This window comes from Ornithodoros turicata, chromosome 5, assembly GCF_037126465.1.
Source record: "Ornithodoros turicata isolate Travis chromosome 5, ASM3712646v1, whole genome shotgun sequence".
Classification (NCBI taxonomy): domain Eukaryota; kingdom Metazoa; phylum Arthropoda; class Arachnida; order Ixodida; family Argasidae; genus Ornithodoros; species Ornithodoros turicata.
The window spans coordinates 190,409-216,691 of NC_088205.1; the positions used below are offsets into that span (position 1 = coordinate 190,409).

The 26,283-nt window shown below is 47.1% G+C and overlaps 1 protein-coding gene across 5 annotated transcripts in view; it reads right to left on the reverse strand.

The window, feature by feature from the left end:
• Positions 1–256: 256 nt before the first annotated feature.
• LOC135393754 (DNA damage-regulated autophagy modulator protein 2-like) overlaps positions 257–26,283 on the reverse strand; it is a 28,782-nt gene continuing 2,755 nt past the window's right edge. For 3 of the 5 annotated variants that reach the window (XM_064623993.1, XM_064623991.1, XM_064623990.1), the window contains exons 2-7: positions 24,499–24,647; positions 24,372–24,439; positions 23,436–23,608; positions 20,088–20,265; positions 15,476–15,537; positions 14,405–14,771 (exon numbers count right to left, since the gene is read on the reverse strand). In XM_064623993.1, the coding sequence (XP_064480063.1) occupies positions 14,568–14,771; positions 15,476–15,537; positions 20,088–20,265; positions 23,436–23,608; positions 24,372–24,439; positions 24,499–24,575 (762 nt within the window). In that variant the 5' untranslated portion in view covers positions 24,576–24,647 and the 3' untranslated portion in view covers positions 14,405–14,567. Of the gene's footprint in view, positions 310–14,404; positions 14,772–15,475; positions 15,538–20,087; positions 20,266–23,435; positions 23,609–24,371; positions 24,440–24,498; positions 24,648–25,073; positions 25,452–26,283 lie in introns of those variants that run through there. The other 2 variants (XM_064623992.1, XM_064623994.1) reach the window with 2 other exon arrangements.

Here is a 26,283-nt window from a genome sequence, read left to right on the forward strand (position 1 = left end):
GAATGCGGTCCGATCATGGCTGCTACGCGCCGTTAAGGGTTTCTACGCTGCTGGCATCCAAGCCCTCGTGAAACGCTGGGACAAGTGCATTAGTGCAGCTGGAGATTACGTTGAAAAATAAAACTAATTTCTCGCCTGTAAGTTCATTTTACTTTTGCGAAAAATGAAAAGTCCCGGTTTGACTTGAACACCCCTCGTATCTGTTATAAAACACACGTAATAAAATGAGCACTTACTGAAGTGAACAGGTCCGATGCAACTACTTCAGCAGATGAGAAAGTGCATGAATTACTCATGCTATGTAATAACCTGCAACTGAAATATAGATAATGAGAGTGCAAGCTGTGGCGATATGTTAGGTAATCATATGCCAAATATTTTCAGTAATTAATCATTTCTTATGCCAAACAAACAATGCTAGGGTAATGAATGGTTTGAATCATATCTGTGCAAAAATTGATTGGTGCTATGTACTTACTCTTTTGTTCATCAAGACATATTGCCTCACTAACCTTCTCATTCGTTTATTTGTAATCTTTCTCACTGTGTTGCTGAAATTGGGCTCCTAGTTCACAGACGCACGGTTCGACTTGTGTTTTGTTGCTGATCCATAGAACTAACGGTTTTAGCTATACCAACTGAACCGAAAAGCCAGTAGGATACCGAAGCCAATTTTGTCCCAGTTAAGCATAGAAAGGGGTACGTTGGAAGTGCGTTCTTGTCACTTTGAATATATATCCAACTGAGCGTTAAAATATTAAATCTACACTAGTTAATGACGCAAGCTCGCATTGGGTGTGGTCACTTAAAACTCTACCGAAAACATTTAAAAGGTGATGAAGGTATTCTTATTTCCAAAGTGCCGGTGTTGTCCCTCGCAGGTTTTGAACCGTCCGCTGTATCTTCCTCTTCCCTTTCTCACCCCATACTTTCTCACTGCCGCACCCTACATATACCCCCATATACCTGCACATTCACCGCATGCATATGTGGCACACCTTGCGACAAACAATAGCATTCAACTGAGCTTCCTGAAACGGCGGAAGAAACGCAAAGCTTTCACTTGTCTCGATCCGCACCGTATAATTTCCGAACGCAGAACCGTCTCCGTGGAACACACACACACTGGCGTGATCGCATTCCTTTCTCCGCGTGAATGAGAAAATTTCATTCATTATTCGACGCGGCTTCCCCGCTCTTGGGAAATCCGGAGAAGCACGACCACGTGTCACTAAACCGTGTCGTCCGCAGGAAGCTCGCCGATGTATTCATTGACTTTTCTCTGTGAGCCATGTATGCTCCAAAAGCCCCTTCCTTGCATGTGCCAGAAGCCAATGGGCCGTGCGAGGCCATATGGGGGCTTACAACATCCCTCCTCATTCATAGAAAGCCCGGTTTCCGCCACACCGTGTCATTCAACAGACCGCTGCTATTTGCTATTCCTCAGTAGTCGGTATACATTGTGGCGCGTTCAATGTGCATAACCTCGTTTATGAAGTCTGGATCCACGTAGCGTCATCCCAACAACAAATACATGATGGTGATGATGATGACGACGTGGGGTGTTTCCCCCGCTAGAACTCTGGTGCCTGCCTCATTACATGTGACGGGTTAAATAAGTTATTTGGGAATACGAGTCGAAATGGATGAAGTAGTTTGAAGGACAGAACGATCGAGTTGTCCTCAAGTGACTTTTTTCGAAGAAGAGTTTTTTCGTTAGCCGTAAGACGCCACCGCAGCCAACAACGCCATGTTGAATGAGCGTCGCGCGGAAATTACATTGTGATGTCTATTCGCCGATAATTGTCAGGTAAGCCATGTACACGCGGGGAAAAATATCGAAAAACGCCGATTTCGTGAAAATCAATAAACACCGAAAGACATATTCCGAATCCGCCCAAAAGTAAAAGCCGAAAAAAGCGGAACCCTACTCGTAACTTACTCAAGTGTACCCAGTACTTAATACCCAGATTGTAACTTATGACACGGGCTTAGACGCATCACTGTAATCATAGTGTGTTCAGCTCTGCGACCGTATCGTTTCATTGTACACATTCTGTGTTTCCATTGAAGAGTGGAGGGTGAGAATATACGCACATCCGGTGTTTGGAGACGCAAGTGACAAGCAAGCAGGCACGCGTGTGTATTGTCACCAAGTAGGAAAACTACCTATGGTGGTAGCCCCTTTGGACCGACGGAAACTGTAATCTTACACACCAGATGACTCCCAAAGGGAGAATGTTTTTTGAACGTGCCGTACCATGCGAACAAACCTGAAATTCCGGAAGAGTAGCTACGGAGGGCAGTACAGTCCTAGTGTGCTTTGTTGCGGACGTCCGGTCAGGACCCTCTGAGTGGTAGCTTGGCCCTCCGAGCAGGAACAAGCAGGAAAGAGGCGAACGAGGTGACGGTGTTTATTACAGCATGGTGAGGAGACAAAAAGATACAGAAAGGGACGAGCTTATATACCCGTCTTACAATCGTGGGGTTCTCTCTAATTAGCGACGGTCTAATTAGCCCGCCGCTGGGAGATCCTCGGAGAGTGAGGTGGCCGAAGCTGCATCTCTCGAAGAGTATGAGGAAAACCATGGGTCGTCGCCCATTTACAGTAGAACCCGGAAGGTTGCTTCCGTCGATTCTGGTGTTGACCGAGGCGACCAAGTTCGCAGCTGGTGACAATCACTTCAATGCACGGCAACTACAGTCAATGACCACTTGGCACACAAAGGCACACAATGGCAGTTCAACAAGACCCCACGTATACACCAGACGCTTTCTTTCTTTCTGTCTTTTTTTGCAAATAGTCTACATAACCAGAGAGATGCAACAAGATTACGAAATTGCCTTCTCCACAAGGCGAAAAGAACGTCACTCACGCCATTGTGTCCATGTGGGACACTCGTCAAGCAAAGTAAGACAGAATTTTAATCAATTTAGTAAGCGCGACTCTGCCCATCGGCATTGCCGTGAGAACGCCCTTTCTTGTAACGTACTTCGAACGAATATTGCTTAAGTGTTAGACTCCAGCGAAGAAGCCTGTCGTTTTTCCCTGACATACGATTTAGCCATTGCAACGGTGAGTGGTCGGTTTCCACAGTGAATTTTGTACCATATATGTAGCATTTCAGTTTTTGAATGGCCCAAACCAGGCAAACACACTCTTTTTCAGAGGCTCCGTATGTCTCTTCTTTGGCTGACAGTTTACGACTGATAAGTAGAACTGGGTGTTCTTTTCCCTCCTTGTCTTCCTGTGACAGCACAGCACCAATACCTTGATTGCTAGCGTTGCATTGAATCACAAATGGCCTAGAGTAGTACGGCGACTTTAGTACCGGCTCGCTGACAAGTGCTGCTTTTAACGCTTCGAAGGCCCGTGACTTCTTTCCATCCCAGACTACTACATTTGGTTCATTTTTGCGAAGCGCGTCAGTGAGGGGGCTGGCTATGTCCGAATAGTTCCGAACATAGTGTTGGTAATAGCCAACGAGACCTAGAAAACTGCGAATTCCCTTTTTAATGGTCGGCCGCGGGAACTCCTTTATGGCTGCCACCTTAGCTTCTACGGGATGTCTCGTTCCCTGTCCAGCCTCGTGACCCAGATACGTCACTGTTGATTTTCCCCAATTACACTTTTCGGCTTTGACGAAAGCCGGCTTCCCGAAAACGGCGCAGTATTTCTCTCAGGTGTTCTAAATGAGCGTTCCAGTCGTCGGAAAACACTGCAACGTCGAGGTAAGGAACAGCGAAATTTTCTGCTCCCTGTAGTACCTGATCCATTAACTGGGAGAAACAGTAAGGCGCATTCCTCAGACCGAAGCTTAACACCTGTAGGAGAAAAGTACCCATTGGCGTGATAAACGCGGCCAGTTCCTTTGCTCTGTCTGTAAGCGGCACCTGCCAGTATCCCCGAATTAGATCGAACGTGGATATGTACTTGGCGTGGCTTACGCTTTCAACCCGTTCCTCTATATTGGATATTGGATATAGTTGATCTTTGGTTATGCCATTAAGTTTGCGGTAGTCTATGCACGGGCGAGGTTGTTTTCCAGGCACTTCAACCAGAAACATTGGCAAAGCGTAATCACTCAGTCCTGGATTTATCACCCCCATCCCTTTAGTATTTCCGCTTCCAAAATCTCGCGCTGTCGCGGGGACATGCGGTACGGTTTCGAACGAACCGGGGTGTCTGCGGTTAGCTCGATGTCGTGAGTCATTAGAGTAGTTTTCCCGGGCCGTTCTGCAAAACAGTCCTGAAAATTTCTTATCAGGTTCAGCAGATCGTGGCGTTGTTCGGCTGTGAGCTCAGCTGTCGTTGTTATGATTTCAAAGATTTCGTGCGCCGAACGAGGGTTGGCATCTCCCCACTCGGCAACTCAATCGCCGCTTCTTCGGGACAGTTCAATGTCATGCTCACTTGGCCGGTGCGTTCGACATAAGGCTTAAGCTGATTGACGTGGTAGATCTTTACTTCCTTTCTGCGACCAGGCATCCGAATCGCGTAGTTAGTGTCCGAGAGCACTTGATCAACCACTCCCGGGCCTTCCCACTGCACGTCTAGGCGGTTGTGCCTAGCTACCTTCAGGTAGAGGACTATATCGCCTACTTCGTATTTCTTACTCCAAGCATTTCGGTCATGATAAGCCTTTGCTTTAGCCTGCGCTCACAACATGTTCGCACGGACAAGTTCCTGTGTGCTGCTCAGACGCTCCAAAAGTGTGAGCACATATTCTACTACGGTTGGGTCGTCATTATTCGACTCCCACAATTCGCGGACCATTCGCAGAGGAAATCGGAGGTTCCTACCGAACACCAGCTCCGCCGGGCTAAACCCTGTGGATTCGTGAGGGACAGACCGCAGCGCGAACATTGTCGCCGGTAAACATGCTTCCCAATCCAATTCTCGCTCATAACAGAGCGCGCGTAACACTCTTTTTAAGACGGAATGCCATTTCTCCACGCTATTTGATTGCGGGGCGGTAGGGGGGGGGGGGGGGGGGATCTATTTATTTTCAAAGGAAAAGTCAGCCAGACAGGACGGCTTGCTATTCCTTATTAAATAATTGCTTAGTGCGTACTCCTGGGGTAGTTAAGAGCAAGGCGATGTGGGGCCAGAGGTCTTCTGCCGTCCCACAAACGATGTCACAGGCTGCTCAGAAGACCGGTATCACGCAGGTAGTGGAGAAGCGCCGCGGTTACACTACTACTCCGTGTGCCAGTTCAATGGGCCCAAGTGGTTCCCTGTCCAACCTCTGAGAGGCAGTAAGCGGCACGCTCCGGCCTGCTTACTGGCAGTATACTATAGTGTTGCGAGAGAGATGGAGTATCCGAGGATGGTCAGGAGAGACTTGAGCTTGTCGCGGAAGGACTTGGGACGGCGGCTAGTCGAGAAGAAGGTGACGAATATCTGCCTCAACGTTGCAGGTAGAACATAAGGGTGTGACTTGCTGGTCCATTTTGAACAGCAGTGACGGAGTGCGGGCGACGTTGAGGCGGAGCAGATGTATGACAGATTCTTCCCTCCTTGAGACACGACGGCAGATAGTGTACTCCATCGTTGGGTCAATGGACCTCAAGAATGGGTTGGTCCTGGCAGTGTTCTTGGCAAACAGCTTTGTGTTGACAGTAAGGAAGCGGCGTCGCTGCAGTCGGCATGCGGATGTCGAGATGTGTAGTCTACCAACCGGCTCTAACGCATGGGCACGTTTCGCCGCGGCGTCAGCGCGAGTATTGCCGGGGAAGCCGACATGGCTCAGAACCCACTGAAACCACACAGTGTGGCCCGAGGGCAGGAGCTCATTGTATATTACGAGGATCAGGGAATGCACGTCGCAGACTATCTTGACAGAGTAAGATACCAGGATAGCTAGGATTTGATTGCGGATGATACACTGAACTATGGATAACTCTGATGCCGCACTTTTCGAGGAAGGTTGTAGTGAGAGCGCTCGTAAAAACGCTGTCCTGGTCACTCTGTACCTCTGCTGGGAAACCAACGCGTCCACAACCTCCACGGAGTTAGCTTCTTTCAGGGCAACGGCTTCTGAGAATTTAGTGGCTGGACAAAGCATGGTCAATATATACTTATAACCGGACTCTGTTTTGGGAAGGGGACCGACGATATCTACAACGAGGCGCCAGAATGGTTCACTTATGATGAGTACGCAAACGAGCGGCGCCTTTGTATTTTCGTTTGGCTTTCCGGCCCTTTGACAAGCATCGCACGAGCGTACGAAGTTTTCCGCGTCCTTGAAACACATCGGCCAGTAGAACTCCTGCAATAGCCTGGCCCTCGTCTTACCGATACCGAGATGGCCCGCCCAAGAATTTCCGTAACCCAGATGTAAAATGTCGGACCGATATTTTGATGGCACTACGAGCTGATCCCAATTCCTGCCCTTTTTGTCGCGATACGACCGTTACAACAGCCCTTCTCTTTTGAAGAAACGAACGTTGCGACGCGAAACGCCTTCAGTTAAGGTTTCATTTCCTAGGTTCAACAAACTTGTATCCGTCTTCTGCTCTGACTCGAACTGCGCCCTGCTTACTCCGAGCAACGTCTCGTAGTTTCGGGAGGGCGGCGCGAGGAAATGCGGTTCTTTAATATTCAGTGTTTTCACTCTCTCGTCGCTGTCAACAACAACTTTATTTTGAGATGGAGAGTGGGGAGGTTCATCGCCACAGGCGATACTCTGGCGATGGCCTTTGGCGATGGGTTCTTGGCGATGTCTGCGTCGGAAATTTCTACCTTACTCTTTTCAACTGCTTTACCTGTACCTCCGGGTGCGTTTTCTACTGCCCTTCTCGGCTCTCCAGTCGAATCCGGTGCATCATACTGAAGCTGGCCCGCGAGCTCTCGTGTTTTCGAACGCGTCAGAGCTAATACTTCGCCGAACCTATCGCCTCTCTCTCGCAGCTGTTTTTCGGGCTGGTTGGAGAAGAGATATGGAAAATGCTCCGGAAGGTTCTTAGATACCGCCGCCCCGGTTTCCAACATGCCAAATGGGCCCTCGATACGAACCCTAGCACGGGAAGGCACACGCAGTTGTCCTGAGCTACTTGCCTAATCCAGGCGCACTCGCTGGAATAGTCACTGCTCTTAACGAGGGACGGATGAATGACATCCATCGTGGCTCCGGTGTCTCAGAGTACGTTACAGTTTTTCTCATTTACGACCATTTCTCGCATGTATAGTCTAAGCAACTCCAAATTTTCAATCTCATTTCTCACGCACGCGAACGTGAACCTGGGATTCGGACAGTTTCGCGAGAAGTGACAGCTTCTCTTACAGTTAAAACACGTTACATCCTTGCGAGCTTCGAACGCCCTTTTCTGTCTTTCGGCGCCTGCGCTACTTTCGAAAGTTCTTCCGCCTCCATCGTTACTGTCGCGCTGCTTTACGACGGACGTCTCAAAGCCATTCGCATTCGCGCCTCCTCGGCTGTTCTTGCCTTACTTTCCGTTTAGCCGCCTCTTCCACGGCTCGGATCTCTGTAGCGATCCCTCTCGCTCGCTTTCGCACCTTCTCGCTGCATACCTATCGGCATCATACTCTGCGGCTTTCTTCACTGTGCGTACATCCTCTTTATCCTGAACCCACAATCTCATTTCTTCGGGTAACCGCCTCAGAAACTGCTCCAGACAAACGCACTCAACTACGCTGTCGCGATCCCCGTATGACTCGGCGCTTTTGAGCCGTTCGACTAAATCTACCCGCAAGGCATAAGCAAAATCGCGTAACTCTGTCCGGACTTTGTAGCCGCACTACGGAAGCGTTGACGAAAAGCCTCCGTCGTCAACCGGCACTTCCCAAGCAGGTTCGCTTTTACAACAGTATAGCCCTCGGCCTCTTCCTGGTTCAGTCTAGCGACAACCTCAGCAGCCTCACAGGGAAGCAATGTCAACAGTCTTTGCGGCCATGTATCCTCCAAGAAGCCTTTCTTCTCGCAACATCGCTCAAGGTTGACCAAATACAATCCTATGTCTTCCCCCACTTTAAATGGTTGAATTAATTTGGACATCTTTAACGAAACGCTATCAGATTCTACACCGGCGGAACAACTATCGCTGCCACCAGAGTTTGCTTGCCTGGCCTGAAGTATCTCTGCCTCTTTTACGGTGCGTTCAAACTCAAGCCTCTTGATTTTCACCTCACGTTCCAGATCCCTTACGGCACGTGCGACAGCTTCTTCATGAATCCTCTTTTTCTCAACTGCGTCCTCCCAGCATTCTGCGAGATCCTCATCGCTAAGCATCAAAGCCTCGATATCCCCGATCATATCCCGCTTCAAATTTTTCGCAGTCAACCCCAACTCCTGACACAAAAGTGCGAGCTCTGGCGTCCTCAACCTCGACAGATCCATAGCGCAATCAGTTAATCTCGTTGCACCCCGCAAAAGATTTAACAGCGCTCGAAGCAAATCACTACATCTCTATGTCTAACGACCCTAACCTCAGATATCTGGTGAACACAGTGAAGTACAAGTTGGACTCACCACAGTGAAGCCAGAAACCGTCTTGATTTCCTGGTTGCTGCACCCGATGTTCTCATCACATTGGTAGCATTCCACCGCTGCCATCCAGTTGTTGCGGACGTCGGGTCAGGACCCTCTGGGTGGTAGCTTGGCCATCCGAGCAGGAACGAGCAGGAAGGTGGCTCTCTGGTGACTCTCTGTCCCACACCGCTTCAAAAGGTGTGCCGAAGGTCACCACGAAGGGGTCGCGAGCCCGGAATGCAACAGCTTATTTGTTCACTTGAGTGTGCTTATGCCACTCACCTTGATCATGATCAAAAAGCCGAGCCGAGGTAAACCAGCGGCGAGAGCACTCCACAAGACTGTACAGTGAATGCTCACGGATGATGTGTGCACGCAGACATCTTCATCTCTCACATAGCGATCGTAATCGTTATATTTAAAGTTCGCACCCTCCAAAGCCGCTTTGATAGGCTCGCGCAAATCACGGGCCGATGCGATGCACTTAACGCGCGTTATGGGGTAACGACAAGTTGAAGATCGGGGGCTCAATCTTGATCTGCACATAGCGATTGCTATAGCTATTTTTCAAAATTTGCTCGGTCATTCCGTCACGCGCATTGGCCGTCGACCGGGGAGCACGAGCGTTTAGCAAGCGTTACGGGATAGCGCTAAGTTCAAAATCTAGCCCCGGGCCCCACTCTCATTGCCTGGAAGGTAGCTATGCTTCCGCCATTTCGGCCACCGAAAGCTAACTTACACCGGCAAATTCAAATTTGGAAGTTTAGCTGCCCCATATCGGACTGTGTCTATTGTCACGAAACAGGAGAACTACCTGTGGAGGCAGTCCCCTTTAGTATCGCCAACTGTAGGGTGGGAAAAGACGCAATGCTTGCCCACATCGCATTTCAAAAATAGTACTGCCATCGCCCTAAAACCGAACAGCAGGCACTCACTGCTTTGTCTTCCTCCCTGACGAGCATTAGAATGCGGATTAGAAGGGAGACGACAGTTTCCTTCTAATTGGAACTTATCGGACGAGAACTCGACGGAAACATCCGACGGAAACTCGATCTTACACACCGAATCGGATCAGATCAGCTGGGCCTGTTTGCACAAAATCTGTCGTCAAGTTGGAGAACTATACGTACGGAGGTAGTCCTCAAGCAAGCAAGCAAGCGAGATTTTAGAAAAAATCTTTCGATGAGCACTACTGCTAGCAGTACTGCTCCGCGATCGTTCGGGCGTATTCTAAGACACGGTCCAAGGCAGACCACGTTAACAAAGGTGTTCTCGCCCTGAAAAGAAGAGCAGACAGACTTTCGTCATCCTCCACCGCGTGCTGGTATTTGAAGGGAGACCTGACACAGCAGACTAGGCAAGTGTGTGTATTGTCATCAAGTAGGGAGCCTACCTGTGGAGGTAGACCCCCCTTGGCACGTAATCGAACACTCTTGTATTGCTATCTAGAGGATGGTACCAGTCGCAGTGCTTGACCACATCGCGTTACAAACGTTACTCTGTAGTCTCTGTGTATTGCCATCAAGTAGGGAACGTACCTATATGAAGGTAGGACCCTTTACACGTACTCCAACTCTTGCCTGCATACTGGAAAAACAACTACCCGAAGGGGGATTGCTGTGCTTACCCGCCCATGCGAACAATCCAGAACCCGGGAAGAATTGCTTCGGAGGCTAGTACGGTCCTATATAGCTCGGTGACTACATAGAACATCACCTCCCACTCACCTTGAACATGGCGTACGGCAGACAACCACCGCGAGAGCACTCCCGGGTTCCATACAGGCTTTGATCCACAGGGGTGACACAAACCCGCCATTGTTGTAACTACCCTCAAGCGGGTGCTTCTCGCAAAACCGCCATCTTGTCATGGTCACACGTCATAGGTAACGTCATTTTGAGGTCATGTGACTTTGTTTCCATGTCGTTTGAGCGCTTGCCGACATATTCTCGTTGGCATAAGGTAAACAGATGAACGTTGAAAGATGAAAGTCACTGAAAAGGTTAGCCAGCTGTAGGGATCGAACCCACATCTTCTGGATTCGATCCCTACAGCTGGCTAACCTTTTCAGTGACTTTAATCTTTCATCGTTGATTTCTTAGGCAATTTGAGGCTTTGTTTGTATCTGTCCCTTCTATGTTTTTCCAGCCTCAGAACATCAGTTTATCTCTTGTTCAACAGATGAACGTTTTTTGCCAGCATAAACTATACGGTGCTTCTTCCGCGACATGGTATAGCTCATTTCTCCTTAAGTACATCGCATCGGCTGAGTGCGTCTTAACGCGGGGTCGTCATCACATCTTTGGAAGTGGTCAATAGTACGAGCCCTCAGGTACAAAACTGCGCGCTTTACTGCGAGATTATCGGATAAAAATAATTACCGGGATCGAAAAACGTCCAAAACGGCGCACGGAATGAGCTAACGCGCTGTTTACAAGGGGTTTGACCGCCGATCACGGGCGCGGCCATCTTTAAGGTCACGTGTGCGGTGCCGTTTGCTGTGACGTGCAACCATGCCCTGCCCAGAATGCATTGCATTTACGCAGCACGCTTTTGTCTATGGAGCAATACATTGGATGTGCTTTGGTCACGTTTCCCAGGAGCTCACGAAGGCAAGCACGAACGGCCCCACAAGCGTTTATGGCACACTGTGGCATCTGAAAGCAGCTGACACCTAAACTTACTCGCATAGACGGATTCACAAGATTGCAGGAGCCCGTACATGTGGTGGTTTCTCGTTTTCGGCGATTTTACTTTTTCAGACCTCCCCAAAATGCAGCAAAAATGAACGCAAAACCAAATTACAGTAATACAAGCTTGAACTGGCTTATAACACCATGAGATAACAGCATAACTCCCCTCTTTCACCAATCTTCGCCTTACCTCGTAGTACCTCGGAAAATACAGGGCGCGTGCAGGTAAGGTAGCCCCACATTTACGCATGTAACGCGTTGACTGCTTACCGCACGAACTTCCGGTGGCGCACGACGACGCAGTTATGCGACCCAGATCAACAAAAGAATCGTGCTAACCACACTCTGCGTAGCAAAAAAGTATATAGCCACGCAAACTCCGTTCTCTGTGCAGTTCGAATGGGACATACCGATGCAAACATGGCTGTCTCCGGAGAGCTGTGAGCAGGTACCGCTAGGGGCGCTAACGATGCAGAAACTGAAATAACATAAATTAACAGCCATGCGGGGCCTCATTTCGGTTTCCGCACCGGTGGTATCTCTAGCGGCAGTTCGACACAACTGTGCGGAGAACGACATGCCCCATTCGAAATGCACGGAGAGCAGAGTTTGCGTGACTATACTTCTTGTTACGCAGTGTGTGGTTAGCACGATTTTTTGTTGGTTTTGATCGCATACTCGCTGAAAAAATCTCTAACTATCCCTAAAAACCTCTACTTATCACCTCAGTGTATCCCTTAATCGTCGCACCGCACTTTGTCCCATCCTGTAGTCTTCAATAAGGCCACAGTTGCAAAGCGCGCATTCTCCACTTGAACTTCACTTTTTTTTTCTGCGTAACATGTAAATATATTTTCTATGTAAAAAAGACAATTTTTTTCTTTTCCTAAATTTTTTCTACAAATTTTCTAAAATTTTCTTCATTAGAAAATGTGTTATGTATTTCCCTTTCAGAAATGTGAAGATCAAACGCACGTTAGGGTACGGAGCAATGTTATAGGAGCACGAAAATGTGGCAGGAAACAGGGCAGGAAAAACCAATGGGCGCATGATTGTATATCAATCACTGTTCGTGTTGAGGAAGGCTCAGACGAGCAGAGTCATGAACAACGATGTTTAATGTACGAATGATCGGAAAGAATTAACTATAGTCGTGTTCAACCTGTGAGAGGCATTGCATGCGTATCTTTTTGTCTACATATTGAAAAATCAGAAGAGAACACAGCGCGCGAAACGTTCCATAGAGTTTTTTTTTTTTTTTCTCGGGTCATACTTCGGTTTCATAAAACGTTTTTATAAAACGGAAGTTTTTCATAGTTAAATGTAATAAGAATATATTATAACGAGATATTATAAATAATATATAACGATAGTAACGATAACGAGATAACGATATTATAAATATATATTATAACATATATTATATCTCCTTCAGCCCCCAAGATGCCGTCCTTGGGTTGAACATGATTCTAGCACGCGTGTCTTCCCATTTCGCCTATTCCTATTTTGCCTAATGCTTCTTAGCAGATTATCTCGCCATCCCTTAGCAGGTTCACCGACCTCGAACTGCAGGGGGTCCCATTTGGCCTAATGTATGCTGCAGACGGTCCCACTTCGCCTACTAATCCGTGTTACGTAAGAAAGAAGGCGGTCCTCTGGCATGCTGCCAAAAGTCAATTTCGGATCTTCATATAACTTTACATGCAACCTTGTTGGTTTCACTGAAGCATGAGGTCTGTATTTATAATTCATATTACACTAGGGTTTCTTCCCTCATCTGTTGGTTCACAAATATAGACTGTGCAAGAGTGAAAACATAGTTTTTGTTTACATTTTTTTAAATTAAAGGGGCAGCTTTGTTTTCTGCACTTCAAAATTCTTCCAAATTTGCAGCTCTACTCAATATGCATTAGATGTCCCACGGCATCGAGGTACGACATCATGTCCCGTTCGCCATTCTGAATTATTGACTGCTCAATGACATTCTTAAGTAGCATCACAACTTTTTATTAATTCCAACGCCCTACGCCGGCTTTTTCAACTGACCCTAAGTGATTTGGGAGAAATTCACAGCACACCCTGGAGGAGACTAGAATTTGTACGACACCGACCAGAAAAGGAATTCCTGTCGGAAAATATTTCCGTGTATAACTCCCACCGTTAGATAATGCGCAGGCCCTCTTCAGAGCACCTTTTTACCGAATAACGCGCGCGTTATACACCGGAAAATACGGTAGTTAGGTTGAACGTGGGTTAAGGCGTCTCGCTCGGTGGTGTCGTGCTAACTTGGAGGCGGTGGGTTCGAATCCTACCACCGGTTGTGCCGTGTGAGGTTTTCCCTGGGTTTTCCGAAGACTTTCGAGGCGAATACCGGCACAGTTCCCCCTGAAGTCTGCCCAAGACGCATGTTAACCCCTATCCCCCCACTCCTTCCTGCTGTCCTCTCTCCATCTGTTCTCATCTGTACGTCGCTCATAGCCACCTCTCATCTCCACATAGCCACATCTCGCGCTTAGCCACCTCGCCGTCGCTCATAGCTTCGCGGCGCTAACACGAAAAAAAAAAAAAAAAAAAGCGTTAAATTAAACACGACTATAGTGACACCAGTTTCCATATTTAACATCGCTCAGGTGACACTGAACATGGCTCGAAGCCTTGTTTCATTCGTCATGCTGTCCATCAGGAGTCCCTATGTAAAATGTTTGTAAAATGTTTGTTATATTTGTACATTATATTTACACCTTATATTTGCAAATGTAAAGGGTCTTTGTTTCGGACGACGTAAGGTAGTTGTCCGACGAGCACATTCATTTCTTGCACACGTCATCATCGGGTCGGAGCGTGTAAGTAAAGCCCACTTGCCGACAGTCCCGTTTTGCCTACTGAGATTGCACGGCAGTCCCATTTCGCCTAACGCCTGTTACCCCTCCCGCCTCTTTAATCCGCTAATCCGGGTTAGGCAAAATGGGAATAGGCGAAATGGGATGTAACCCTAGCACGATATTCTTGTTCTGAAGCTAGAGGCGCGTGATGATCACCTTCTTGCTTTACAGTTTTCTTTCGAGTTATACGATGCCCATTTAGCATCTGGCAATACACCAGCGTCAAGCAAACCAGTCATGTCTTGAATCTGTTAACATTTTCTTTGTTCACGCAAATGTCATTACACTGCTCAAAACATGTACTCAACTATCAGCAACAATCAAATAATCATTCGTTCCAGAAATGGCTTACATTTAATTGCGCTTTCGTGAACACGTTTCGTGCACAAACACTAATGTATATAAATTAATCAAGATAGAGAAATATTCCCGAGTATTATTACTGGCAGTGTGCCACATGGACTGCAATGACGGCGCAACAATTGTGACATCAGTCAACGTCACGCAGTGTCCGTCGCAGGCACTCGGGATGCGTCCGCTGCCAATTGCGCGTCGCTCCTGTCGCCGATGGCGTACCGCGTGTTATTCAGGCCCACGACCAAGGTACTCCTGTCCATCTCGTCTCGCATCGTGTAGAGGTAGATGAGAACCGTGATCAGCATCACCCACTCTCCCAAGATGGAGTACAGCGTGCCTTCAGGGTACTGTAGCCGACGAGAGTTTACATGTCAAACACGTTAAGAAAAACAGTAATCACAGTATGTCACGCGAGAGTAAGACGCAAAAGCTGACGTCCGGGTTCCGTTTTTAGGTACTTTTACGAGCGAAGCAGATTCGTTGGCACTGCTATGTTGCATTTGGAAAGTAGACTGTGCATTTTCGCGCAAGATTGGTGAGATGCGCTGCTTCGAATACTTTCCCTGAGGTGTCCGATTCCGGAAAGATATTCTTGGCACGTTAGGTCTGCGTATAGCTCCTCCTTTCTCAGTTCTCGAGCAAGATACAGAAAACCTGCATATTGCATCATCTCACTCCTTCGCCACGTGGACATAGAATGTCGCGATACTGCTTCAGTACTACAATCTCAAACACGGGCTTTCAATGGCTACGAATCTGTCCATGCAGCTCATGGTGGCTCGGCCCCGGCCGACGAAGCAAAGTCATAATTGTTGGACTCTTGATTACATCACCCCTTTTTATGCGTCCAGGCTTTGTTTGCTCTATAGGTGGTGTTGGTAGGGCGACTCAACACCTTCATGTTCCGACATAAACAGGGCAACTGTGGGCGCATGTTGTGTATCCTACCGCCGTTGCAAAACTAGAACGGCGGGAAGCAGCACGCTCCTTAATTGCAGGACTTGGCGGTGCAACGAATAGTTTTGACAAACTGCAGGAGCTTCGTACTTACCGTCCTAGGTTTATGAGGGTGAGGTTTCATGGTAAGCATATTCTTCGGAAATTTGACTCCAGCTGGCGAGCGATATGTTAAAGAACGTGCGATTACAGGAGCAAGAAAGCGACATTTAAACGTGGCTCGTAACCCTATTTCATTCATCAAGCACTCTATCAGGAACCAACGCGCACAATATTTTCACTGTACAATGTATTGTCATTGCGCAATCAAATTTACGAAGACGCCCGAGAAAGCGGCCGTCGGTACGGCCCGATCTCTTCGCGTGACGTCGGCTGACATCACGCACGTGGCGAGCAGACTTGGCCACCGAAATTTCGTCTCCTAGTGCTATGGCGCTTCGGCAGTGCTGGGTTACGTCACGAGCCACTTGATAGGCCTTCTTCGGGACTGCAAACGTCACGAAGTGACGTCAACTTTCCTCGCGCTCCTTGAAGGAGTGGAGAGTTTCAAAGTGCAATTTCTCCTCGTTAGCTTGACGCCAAGACAAAAGAAACGGGATTCGTCCGTTGCGTCTTTCGTGATCGAGATAAAAAAAAACCTCCTCCTCTCCTTCTCAAGAAGGTCGACAATGCAGCGGTCTCTCAAACGATATCAGGCGATAATTGGGCAAATCGTTTTGAGGCGACCAATGTGAGGCCGCTCCGCATCGCTGGCCTTCTTGAGAAGGAGAGGGAGAGGGAAAGCGCAAATTGCAGTTTCTTTCGCTCATAAATCGCGAACGACGCAACTGACGAACCCCGTTCCTTTTATCTTGGTCTTAAGGTAACGTCATCTTTCACTCCGCGAAGAGAAATATTTTTCACTTTAGTGCCCTTTATTAGCACTTAAAATAAGCAAACGCTTGCTGGTGTCGCTACGCCCCTCGTGGTATAACCGTTACAGTCACGTAGAATGGGTGCTCAGAGGTTAGAAAAGAAAATAGAAAGAACACTGTGTTGTTTTTCCTTCAACAGTAGCTTCCTCTGCATGGGCTGCAGATAAGACGGTGGAAGGTCACAAGGACAAAGATAAATATCGAGTTTTAAAATAACTTTTTTGCGCGTTTTGCACACCGATGTTCGGTTGTTATTTTTTATGTTTGAGGTCTTACACTACCGACCTCGGGAACAGGTTAGGCAAGGACCGTGAATGAATGCGCGCAATAATAAAACAAATGAATAAAAGAATCTCGTGTCATCTGATCTATGCGCGTGCACTGTTTGTTGATGAAGTCTCCACGTCGAATTGTTAAGATAATGTAAAGCGAATCGTTGCAAGGAATGAACTGCGACAGTATTTGGTACGACCTTCTTTTGTAATGTGATTTTCTTTGCTTAGTCTCGTGCTAGCACCGCGAAGCAGCTGTTGCCATGAGCAGAGTACAGACGGATGGTAGACGACAGCAGAGAGCGGGAGACAGAAGGGCTAGTATGCGTCCCGGGCCTACTTCAGGGGGAACTGTGTCGATATTTGTCTGGAAAGGTCTGCCCAAAAGCCAAGGGAAAACCGCAGACAGCACAAACGGTGGTACGAGCCCAGCATCTCCCAGTCCTTACCATGACCTCAGTGCTACAACTAACGAACAGATGCAAAATCCACACTGCCGCGCCGCTCGTGAAGATGGAAACGGAAGCTGGAGGAAGTATTTCTAAACAAAGCCTTGCACGTACTTCACCGGCCATGTAGACCTGGGGATAACGTGCTGTTGTAAGTCTTCGAGTTGTGTTTGAGGAGTTGCTTTTCCCTTCAAAGTACGGACGCGTGGGATTAAGGACGCGTGGCGCCATCTGTTGGAGGGCCGGAGCACCACCCTCAACCCTCTCCATGCCTTTGTCGGTTGGAGAGCGGCATTTCAAACAGCCAGGGTGCACTCTTCAGTTAAAATGGAAAAAATCGAGTACCGCGCTGTGATAAAATTCTTGACAAAAGAAGGACTTTCGCCTAAAGAAATTAAAGCGCGACTGGACAACTTGTACAGGGAAGCCCCTCCGTCGTACACAACGGTAAAAGACTGGGCTAAGCAGTTTCGACTGGGGTGAGTGTCCATTGAAGATGATCCACGCGATGGTCGTTCAGTGGAAGTGGTGACACGAGAAAATGTGTCTCTTGTTGAGGAGGAAGTGCTGAGCGACAGGCGTGTGAAGGTGAAGGAAATCTCAGAAAGGCTGGGGCTTTCCAAAACAACCGTTTTTCGCATAATCGGCGAGGGCCTTCACATGAAAAAGGTCAGTGGGAGATGGGTGCCACGACTTCTCTCGTCAGTTCAAAAGCAACAGCGCGTCGTCTGTGCCAAAGAATTTTTGGAGCTCTGTCAAGAGAACGAAGAAGAAATATTGAACGCAATTGTCACAGGGGATGAGACTATGGTGCTCTACTATGATCCCTTTTCGAAAAAGGAGTCGATGGAATGGCGCAAACCAAGAGAAGCACCCCCAAGAAAAGCCAAGGTCACACAATCCACAAAGATCATCATGGCAACAATATTTTGGGATTGTCACGGGATCCTCCTCATCGACTTCAAAGAGAGGAACACCACAGTGAATGCGACTTATTATGCTTCACTCCTGCACCGACTGCGAGACGCCATCAAGGAAAATAGGCGCGGCAGGTTGAGTTGAGGTGTCCGGTTGCTCCAGGACAATGCCCCTGTCCACACGGCTTCTGTTGCCAAGGCTGCACTGAAGGAGTGCGGGTTCGAAGAAATCCACCACCCACCCTACAGTCCAGACTTGACACCGAGTGACTACTTCCTGTTCTCAAACTTGAACAGGGATCTCAGAGGACGGAGATTTCAAAACGATAGTGAGGTGCAAGAGGCAGTTTTCCAGCATTTTGCGGACAAAACTTCGGGCTATTTTTTCAAGGGTATAAATAAGAATGCTGGATGAAAGGTGTCAAAACGGCATTGAAGTTAAGGGTGACTATGCCGAAAAGTGATACACTTGTTTCGTCTCTATGACTATTAAAAGTTGGTCGGGCTCGAAACTTATGAAACCACCCTCGTACCTTTACGTGCCTTCAAATAACGACTACAGAAGTTATAATAGGCAAGGCAACGCTGACTGCCATGATTGGGAGGATGCATGCTCTTTTAGTTATCATAGAATCCGCCGTACGCAGGAAGCGCCATTAGATGTCCATCTGTAATATCGGTTCTTAGCGTTACGTCCCAAGACAGCTAGGACCATGAGAACCGCTACCTTGGCCGATTCGTGAACAATTTTGGCTACAGGTTGTGAAACGCACAATGAAATCTCCACAAAGGGGATATCTCGCAAAATTGATGTGTTTAAGCAACTTGTACCCTGCCCTATTCACAATCCCACTCACAACGAAGAGTGCGTGAACGATTAGCTTGTAGAACGGAAATTCAGGGTGTTTCAAGCAACCAGAATCATTCTTTAAAAAACAAATTGTGCGTTTTGTCTTTTGCAAGTAAGGATGTCATTCGTATTGTCCATTCGTATATGGTCCATTCGTATTGTCCCCAATTAATTGAAAATAATTATGTAATTTTTAAATGGCAATTTTAGAGCGTTTTAAGTCATGGAGGACCTTGAGAAACCTTGAAGTGAGTTGCTTGAGTGAAGTACCTCTCACACGTTTTCTTTTTCTTTTTTTGAGTGGTGTCGACGACGTTGCCACAAGTCAGTTTGAGGTGAATATGGTTTCTAGGTAGCAGTAGGCGAAGATCTACTCGGCTATCTCACGGTTGCGGGATAAGTTACACCGTACCCGCTTCCGAGATGGAGGTGGCAAGAGCTATAAGCATACCCTACCATTCTACAAAAATGTGTCAACGTTATTCCTAAAACATGCTTTACCACTACACGAGCGATCGTCGTTGGGTGTAGTTCCCAATTCGACCTGGATGCTTTGTTTTACAGTTGTTTTGTCATACTTTCTATGTCGATGAACCGTATTTTCAGCAGAAGCGGAGTTCTAAAGCCAATAAAACAAGGAATGAGAGGGCGACAGCTTTTATTGTCCATAAAAATCAACACGAAAAAGATGCAGGGGACAACTGTAAAGTTGTGTCTCCTTTTTTTTTACATTCAAGCTCAAACAAGTTTTATAAACTCAAAACTCGTGTCTGACCACCAGTGGAAAAATACTAGCATCCAGCGAACGATATCGCTAGCGATCTAGTGCAGCGAATGATGTCGCTCATTAGTCATTGAATGGCGTGCAGATTTAATTATCTATTAACACATGAAAAAGAAAGACTTATGTCTCCTTTTTCAATAAATGGGGAGAGCGAATGGTAACACTCGGTCGGCTGTGATGTGTTCCATCAGTTATCCGCATCCACGCCCCTGTATTTTTAGGCGCCCAAGAGTCTGGGGGAACATTTTTCTGCCCACACAACCAGCTAGGGACCATTTTTTTTCCTATACCTGGCATTATCATACCTTTTTGTGCACCCAACGACGCAACAGTTTGTGGGGTACGGCATTGCTTTTAGCAGCTATCAATTAAGGCGCGGCGTCACCGAAGCAAGGTGACGATTGAAAGCGTACGAATAGCCCTCGAGAACCGAGCAGACTCACACAACTAGTTCCTATGGCTGCCGCCAGGATTTTCCCTGGCGCGGCGGACGCTTTGCACGAAGCGTATAGAAGGATACTGATTGAGCAGGCGACTATATCAATCACGGTAAGACCCAGACGCAGGTAGGCGATTCTCACGTTGTTGAGTTTCGGAAGCAGAAGAAAGGTGAGGGCGGAGTTTCCACTCAGATAGCCAATACCACCGAAGAATGACATAGAGGCACCAGTCACGTGAGACACGAAGATCGGCTGCAGCTGAGAAGAACAAAGTACAATGAGAGCTAAGGCACTTGACACATTTCATCCGACTCATGACGTTTCTCATTCAACTTATCCCACATGGTTTCGGACAAGATCTATGGGAGGCTATACAGTACATAGAAGAACAATGCGTCAACTCAAAAGCGCCCTATGGACGTTGCATCAGAAAATGGGGGGGTGCATATGGCTATGTTTACTAGAAAACGTTGTTGCAGAAAATCACGCAAGACAAGGGACAGTAGTTGCATTGTAGACAATTGCACGTGCAAGGTCACGTGTCCTATGCGAGTAATTTTACGTTAACAGATCAATGTGATGATATGTATAATCATATGGTTATTCCCTACAACTCATCGTCACACATATAGAGGCACCTAACGTGAAAAAAAAAATCGTATTAAAAAAATCTACTTGTCTGAGCACTATGGGCTCAACGCTATTTATCTCGGGGGAGCTTTTGCCAAGACTTCTGAGCACTTTTATCAAGTTTAATTTTGAGAGAAGTAATTGAATTTTCCCAATTGATCTCCGAAATTTGCAGAGTCAACCTCACGTTCTTTTTTACAGAAACAGAAAGCGCACGTCGGATTTACCCCATTGCATTGTAAAATACATTCCCTACTGCTTTGGTAATAGATGTAAAAAAAATTACGAAAACGTCGTTTCGGGGCGCGCACATTGCCGACCGATCTCAGTTCTCCATCAGATTAATGCAGGATGCGTCGGAAGAAGAAACGGTCACCCGCCCCTTCCTGTTTCCTTCTCCCTCTTCTTTCAGATAACTGAGTTGCAATCATGCTGCCGTTATCAGTAAAGCTTGGAAAAGGGAAAGTGAAAGGGCACGTACATGGCCTCCTCGCTTCCCTTCTTTCGGAGATCTGAGCGCGAACATCAATTTACGCGCACCGAAACGATGGTTTTCAATTTTTTTTCAGGCTACTACCATTGTAGTAGCGAATGTACTTTGCAATAGAGGGGTAAATCCAATCCGCATGCGCTTTCTGTTTCCGTCAAAAAAACGTCCGGTTGACTTTGCAAGTTTCAGAGTTCCATTGGGAGAATTCAATTTGATAAAAATTATAAGAAGTCATGGCAAAATCTCAACCGAGATAAATAGCGTTGACCCCATAGTATTCAGACAAGTAGATTTTTTAATACGATATTTTTTTATTTTTTCACGTTAGGTGATCCACCCTGTATACTCGCCTGAATAATTCGTAAACAGGTGGCGCTATCGAAAAATTTTGGTAAAGATCCTTGGGACATCGGCCATGCACTGAGTAGTGAGCGGCTCATTTGCATACGCGAACTAATTAAATAAACGTCCTTACTTTTAAATTTTACTTCGCACGCTTTCGGAACCACTATTTGAGGTTCAGGGCTTTCAGCGAAAAATATTCCAGGAAAAAAAAAAAGAACGCGTCGACACGTAGCTTTTTAGCGTAGCACGTAGCACGTTTTAACGTAGCACGTAGATTTTTTTTTAGTAATTAATCGGTTTCGGTTTACATATTTCTTGCGCGGAGCAGTGCACCAATGCGCTCTTTGGACCAGCTATCCGGCTGTCAGTTTCGTGTTCATCCGCCTGGTTGGCACACGAGGGTGACGGAAGATAAGTAACAGCCGTATGACCACAAGATACGCCTTGTGTTCCTTCTCCTCCTCTACCCGACTAGTACACAGCGCTCGAGGTGCATTCGTCATCATCCATGATAAGAGCACGCTATCTTATCTATTCGGAACGACAGAACCGCCAGCGCTGTTTACCAGTCGCGTTGACAAGGAATACCAAAGCGTCTCTTGTGGCTGCTCATGATCTTCCGTCGCCCCCGTGCGTGGACCAGATAACGCGAAGGTCGCGTCCTTTCTGCGCTCGACAAGTGCGTAGTTCTAGTTTCGGCTCATTTGCATAGCAAATTTGGCAATTTATATCTCAAGGTACAGTGCTGGACAAAAGTTTACGAAACACGCTCCGACGCATTCCTTCCTCAGAGTGACACGCTATAGCAGCGAATGGTACCGTACGGACTTACGAACGGTTGACTGGGTTACCTAGGCACATGTCTGTAAGTCCGTATGGTCCCATTCGATGCTATAGCGTGTCACTCTGAGAAAGGAATGCGTCCAACACGGTACGTTCGCTTCTCAGGGTGTTTAATAATGACGATGGATGCAATTCTGCTATTTTGCATTTCCCACAAAACATGTAATTAATAAGTTAAGGAATTTTAGCTAATTAGTCGTCTAGTAGTTGCATACACTGTCCAACAGGATGTCCGTCAGGCCGCATAACCCGCCTGCCAATATGGCATCAGAGCTGCTCTTGTTTTTTTTTTTTTTCTATAAAAAATCTGTGTAAAAAAAAATGTATATTTTCATTAACGACTTTCGCCTCAGCCGCCTCTGACCACCATACGCGCTTGTCCTGACATCTGACAACAGGGTGGGTGCTCTAAGAGGTCAGTCACATTTTCGCCCGTGACACGATACCTACTTGACGCAGAGACTTCCGCTGCCTTAGAGTAAAGAATTTATGCAAGAGAAACCTACGAAAAAATTGTGGTTACCAAGCACTGTGTAACAAATTAAATACGACCACGCAAACTTTCGTCTTCGCGCATTTCCTATGCGCTATAATGATGTAAACACGACAGTCTGCCGATGGATGTGTACATCAACCGCCTAGGGGCGCTAGCCGACATGAGTTTGCTTCGGCTTCCACGTCGCTAGCGCCCCTAGGCGGAAGCTGCACACAGCCAATGGCAGACCGCCGTGTTTACATCGGTATAGCGCATAGGAAATACACGAAAGTTTGCGTGGTCATATCTATTTTGCTGCGCTGTGCATGGTAACCACGATTTTTTCGTACGTTTCTCTGGCACAAATTATTCACTGTGTGGTAGCGGAAGTCTATCTGTCAAGCAGGTATAGCGTCACGCGCGAAAGTGTGACTGACATTTTACAGCACCCACCCTGTATTTTAGATGGAAACAGAGCACGTATTCCAAACAATGCAAAGTAAGCCGCTTAAAACTGACGAGCCCACAAAATTCTCCCTGTTTGACCCACATCCTAAAGTCTCGATTATGTATCTGCAATGTACACACTTGCACACTTGCAATGTACACGCGCATTGCCTTTCGTATATGCACTGGCCACCTTACCCATGTTCCATCTCTGCGTAGATGACCTGTAGGATTCACCGCCACCATAACGATACCGAAGAAGATGGCAATGCCGCAGAGGAAGACGAGGTAGTTGAGGAACGCTATGGATCTCCTTTTCTCTGTATTCAGGTCCAAGACCATGATGTACCGCATGCAGAAGAGCCCCATGCCTCAAAAACCACAAGAAAGTATGGTTTTGGAAATAGCATCGTATAGTAATAGATCAGGCAATGAAGCATGGGAAGATAAACACAAAACGTAAGCCTCTCATTATTAAAAGCGATAAAAACCCCGTACACCCGTACCTGGGCCCAGTAGATGCCCAGTAGGGCCGGCCTAAAAGAGGGACAGAGGACGATACTTTAATAATGAATAACCAACTAGCCCAGAGTTCAACCTTGTTAAGCCTCTCAGTTGCATACTTCGATTAACGAATTGCATTTGATGATTGATTGATTGATTATGTGTTTAATGGATTATGTGTTTATGTGTTGCATTTGATGAAAAGGCACTCACAGCATGGCACTACTGGTGCCTTTTTATCAACTGACATTCTTTAATAGAAATAACACCGCAGGTAGTTCCTGTGCAAGATCTGTGGCACTGCAGGTTTGGAACACATTTTAATATATCGATTCTATAAGCACAAGAGTTATGCGATGATCTCATGTGACTGTGCAAGACGACCTCCGACGGCAATGTCCTCACTAACCCCCCTTCCTAGGACCCTCAAGGACCTTCACTGGCAAATTTCCTGGTTAAAACCGTACTACGCCTTCATGCCCGTATAAGCCCGCTGAATTATTGAGACTTAATACATTCGTACACCTCTCATCAGGTTAAGTGGCTATTCGAGCAAGGTATCAATGGCTATCTGATGATTCAGCAGATAGTTCATTGACCACTCTGACCTCTCTTGCGAGTGTGACTCACATCCAATGGACGCTATGATCAGCCCAACACCGAAGACAGCACTTTGTGGTGGGTCACCTCCTGCGTCACTGAAGGGAATAATGCATAAATCGAAGCGGGTATATTACACGCTTACGAAGGCACATACCTAATGTAGGGCAAGAAATAGTGTACATCCCTGTTCATGACAGCCCAGAAGTGGGAGCAGGTGATGCAGATCACCATAGGGGGGATGATCAGATACAAAATCACCCTGGGTCTTTTCAATGTAGCCGCAACGCATACGTTGTCGCATCCCTGTGCAGCATAATACAATTTGGATGTAGATGATTCTTTCTGACTTCTAGGTCCAACATATGTAATGACTCTGGGTGAACTGTTCGCTTTCCGAGGAAGCCGCTGAGGCTTATCGGGTAGCGGCTTTTCAGTTACATAATTCTGGAATGATAGTATGAACATGAATATGCCTTCCCGTGTACCGACTACTGCAGTTACAGGTGTACTTTTCTGAATGGAATGGCGTATATTGAACGTTAACAACAGTTAACTGTACACAGCCATCATTACTGAACCAAACAGTATTTGCAGTCACTAACACTTTGTTATGGCAAAAGGTCAACCGTCACGCGTGAAGATTCAAAACGGATTGTGGTGCCACACTATATGAAGTCAGGATCTATGAAATGAGTCGAGGTTTATCAAACCGTGACTCGTGCAGCTTACATGTTGCTCGGCTGACATGGTTCAAAATAAGGAACCATAGAGGACGTTCCACTCGCTCAGAATTCCTGGTCTGATCCAGACGCACGACAACAATTATCTACGGTACTACACGTGCGAAGCGTGGCTCGCGTGACAAACGTCTTCAAAGAATCTCCCGTCTCATGCTACGACGGAAATGTGCGCACGAAAAATACTATATCTAACGCCTTTTATGCGTGTTTTGTCATGTGTGCAATCTGAAAATAATAATTTCGAAGCAAGGCGTTCACTGAAGCGAGCAGTAAATGTCACAGGACCGTTTGCCTACGCAGCATCTCGGGCTGTCTGTATTCAATGTCCGCATGCTGAGTCTTAAGATAGATCAGGTTGGAGACGAAATAAAGCCTACCTCGAGCTCATCTAATTATTACTGTTAATAATAATTAAAAAAAGAAGAGACAGAGAGAAGATGCTATGAACTACGCGACATACCTGGTGCTATGCACAGCTGAGTTTGCTAACTTTGAGTGCTCGAAAAACTGCAGAAACCGGCTGCATGACTTCGCAGTGCTGTTGACGAATAGCAGGCAGGTGCTCTGGAGTATTGGACACATAAGGTGCGTGGCGTGGTACGGCGTTTATAAGGTGGCGGTCTACCTCCCACAATGGGCGGTACAAACGCGACATGCTGCGCGTGACGGGACTACGGATCATTTTGATCACACGAGTTTCTTTAACGTACGCCGGAAATCTCGGACTCACGGAGCTGGAAGGAGCGATTACTTTCCTAACAGTACTACCGTCCTCTGCCGGGAACGGACCCGCGGTCTTGAGCTTAGTAGGGCAGCATGATACCACAGGCGTTATGTTGTGGTCCGTATCCTCGATAGTTGAGCGAGTGCTGCGGTTGGGTGAGTTCACCTTCCCAAGTTGATACACCCTTCCTATATAGTCGATATGCCTCCTAAGTTGGTATATTCTTCCTAAGTCATCCGTTGCAGGACACTCCCAGACAAAGTCTGTCGAACACTCATTGACGGTAGTACAGCAATCTTCAACCGTGGGACAGCTCTGTATGTGTCGAAGCTCCAATGATGGCCGGGGAACCGTTAATCTTTGGCCATCTGGCGACATACGTAGGTGCCCACCGTGCGCTTTGCATTAGCTTCACGCGATAAGTGCGGTGCGGAAAGAAGCTGTCTCCGCTCCTGCTCGAGGTAAACTGGGATGA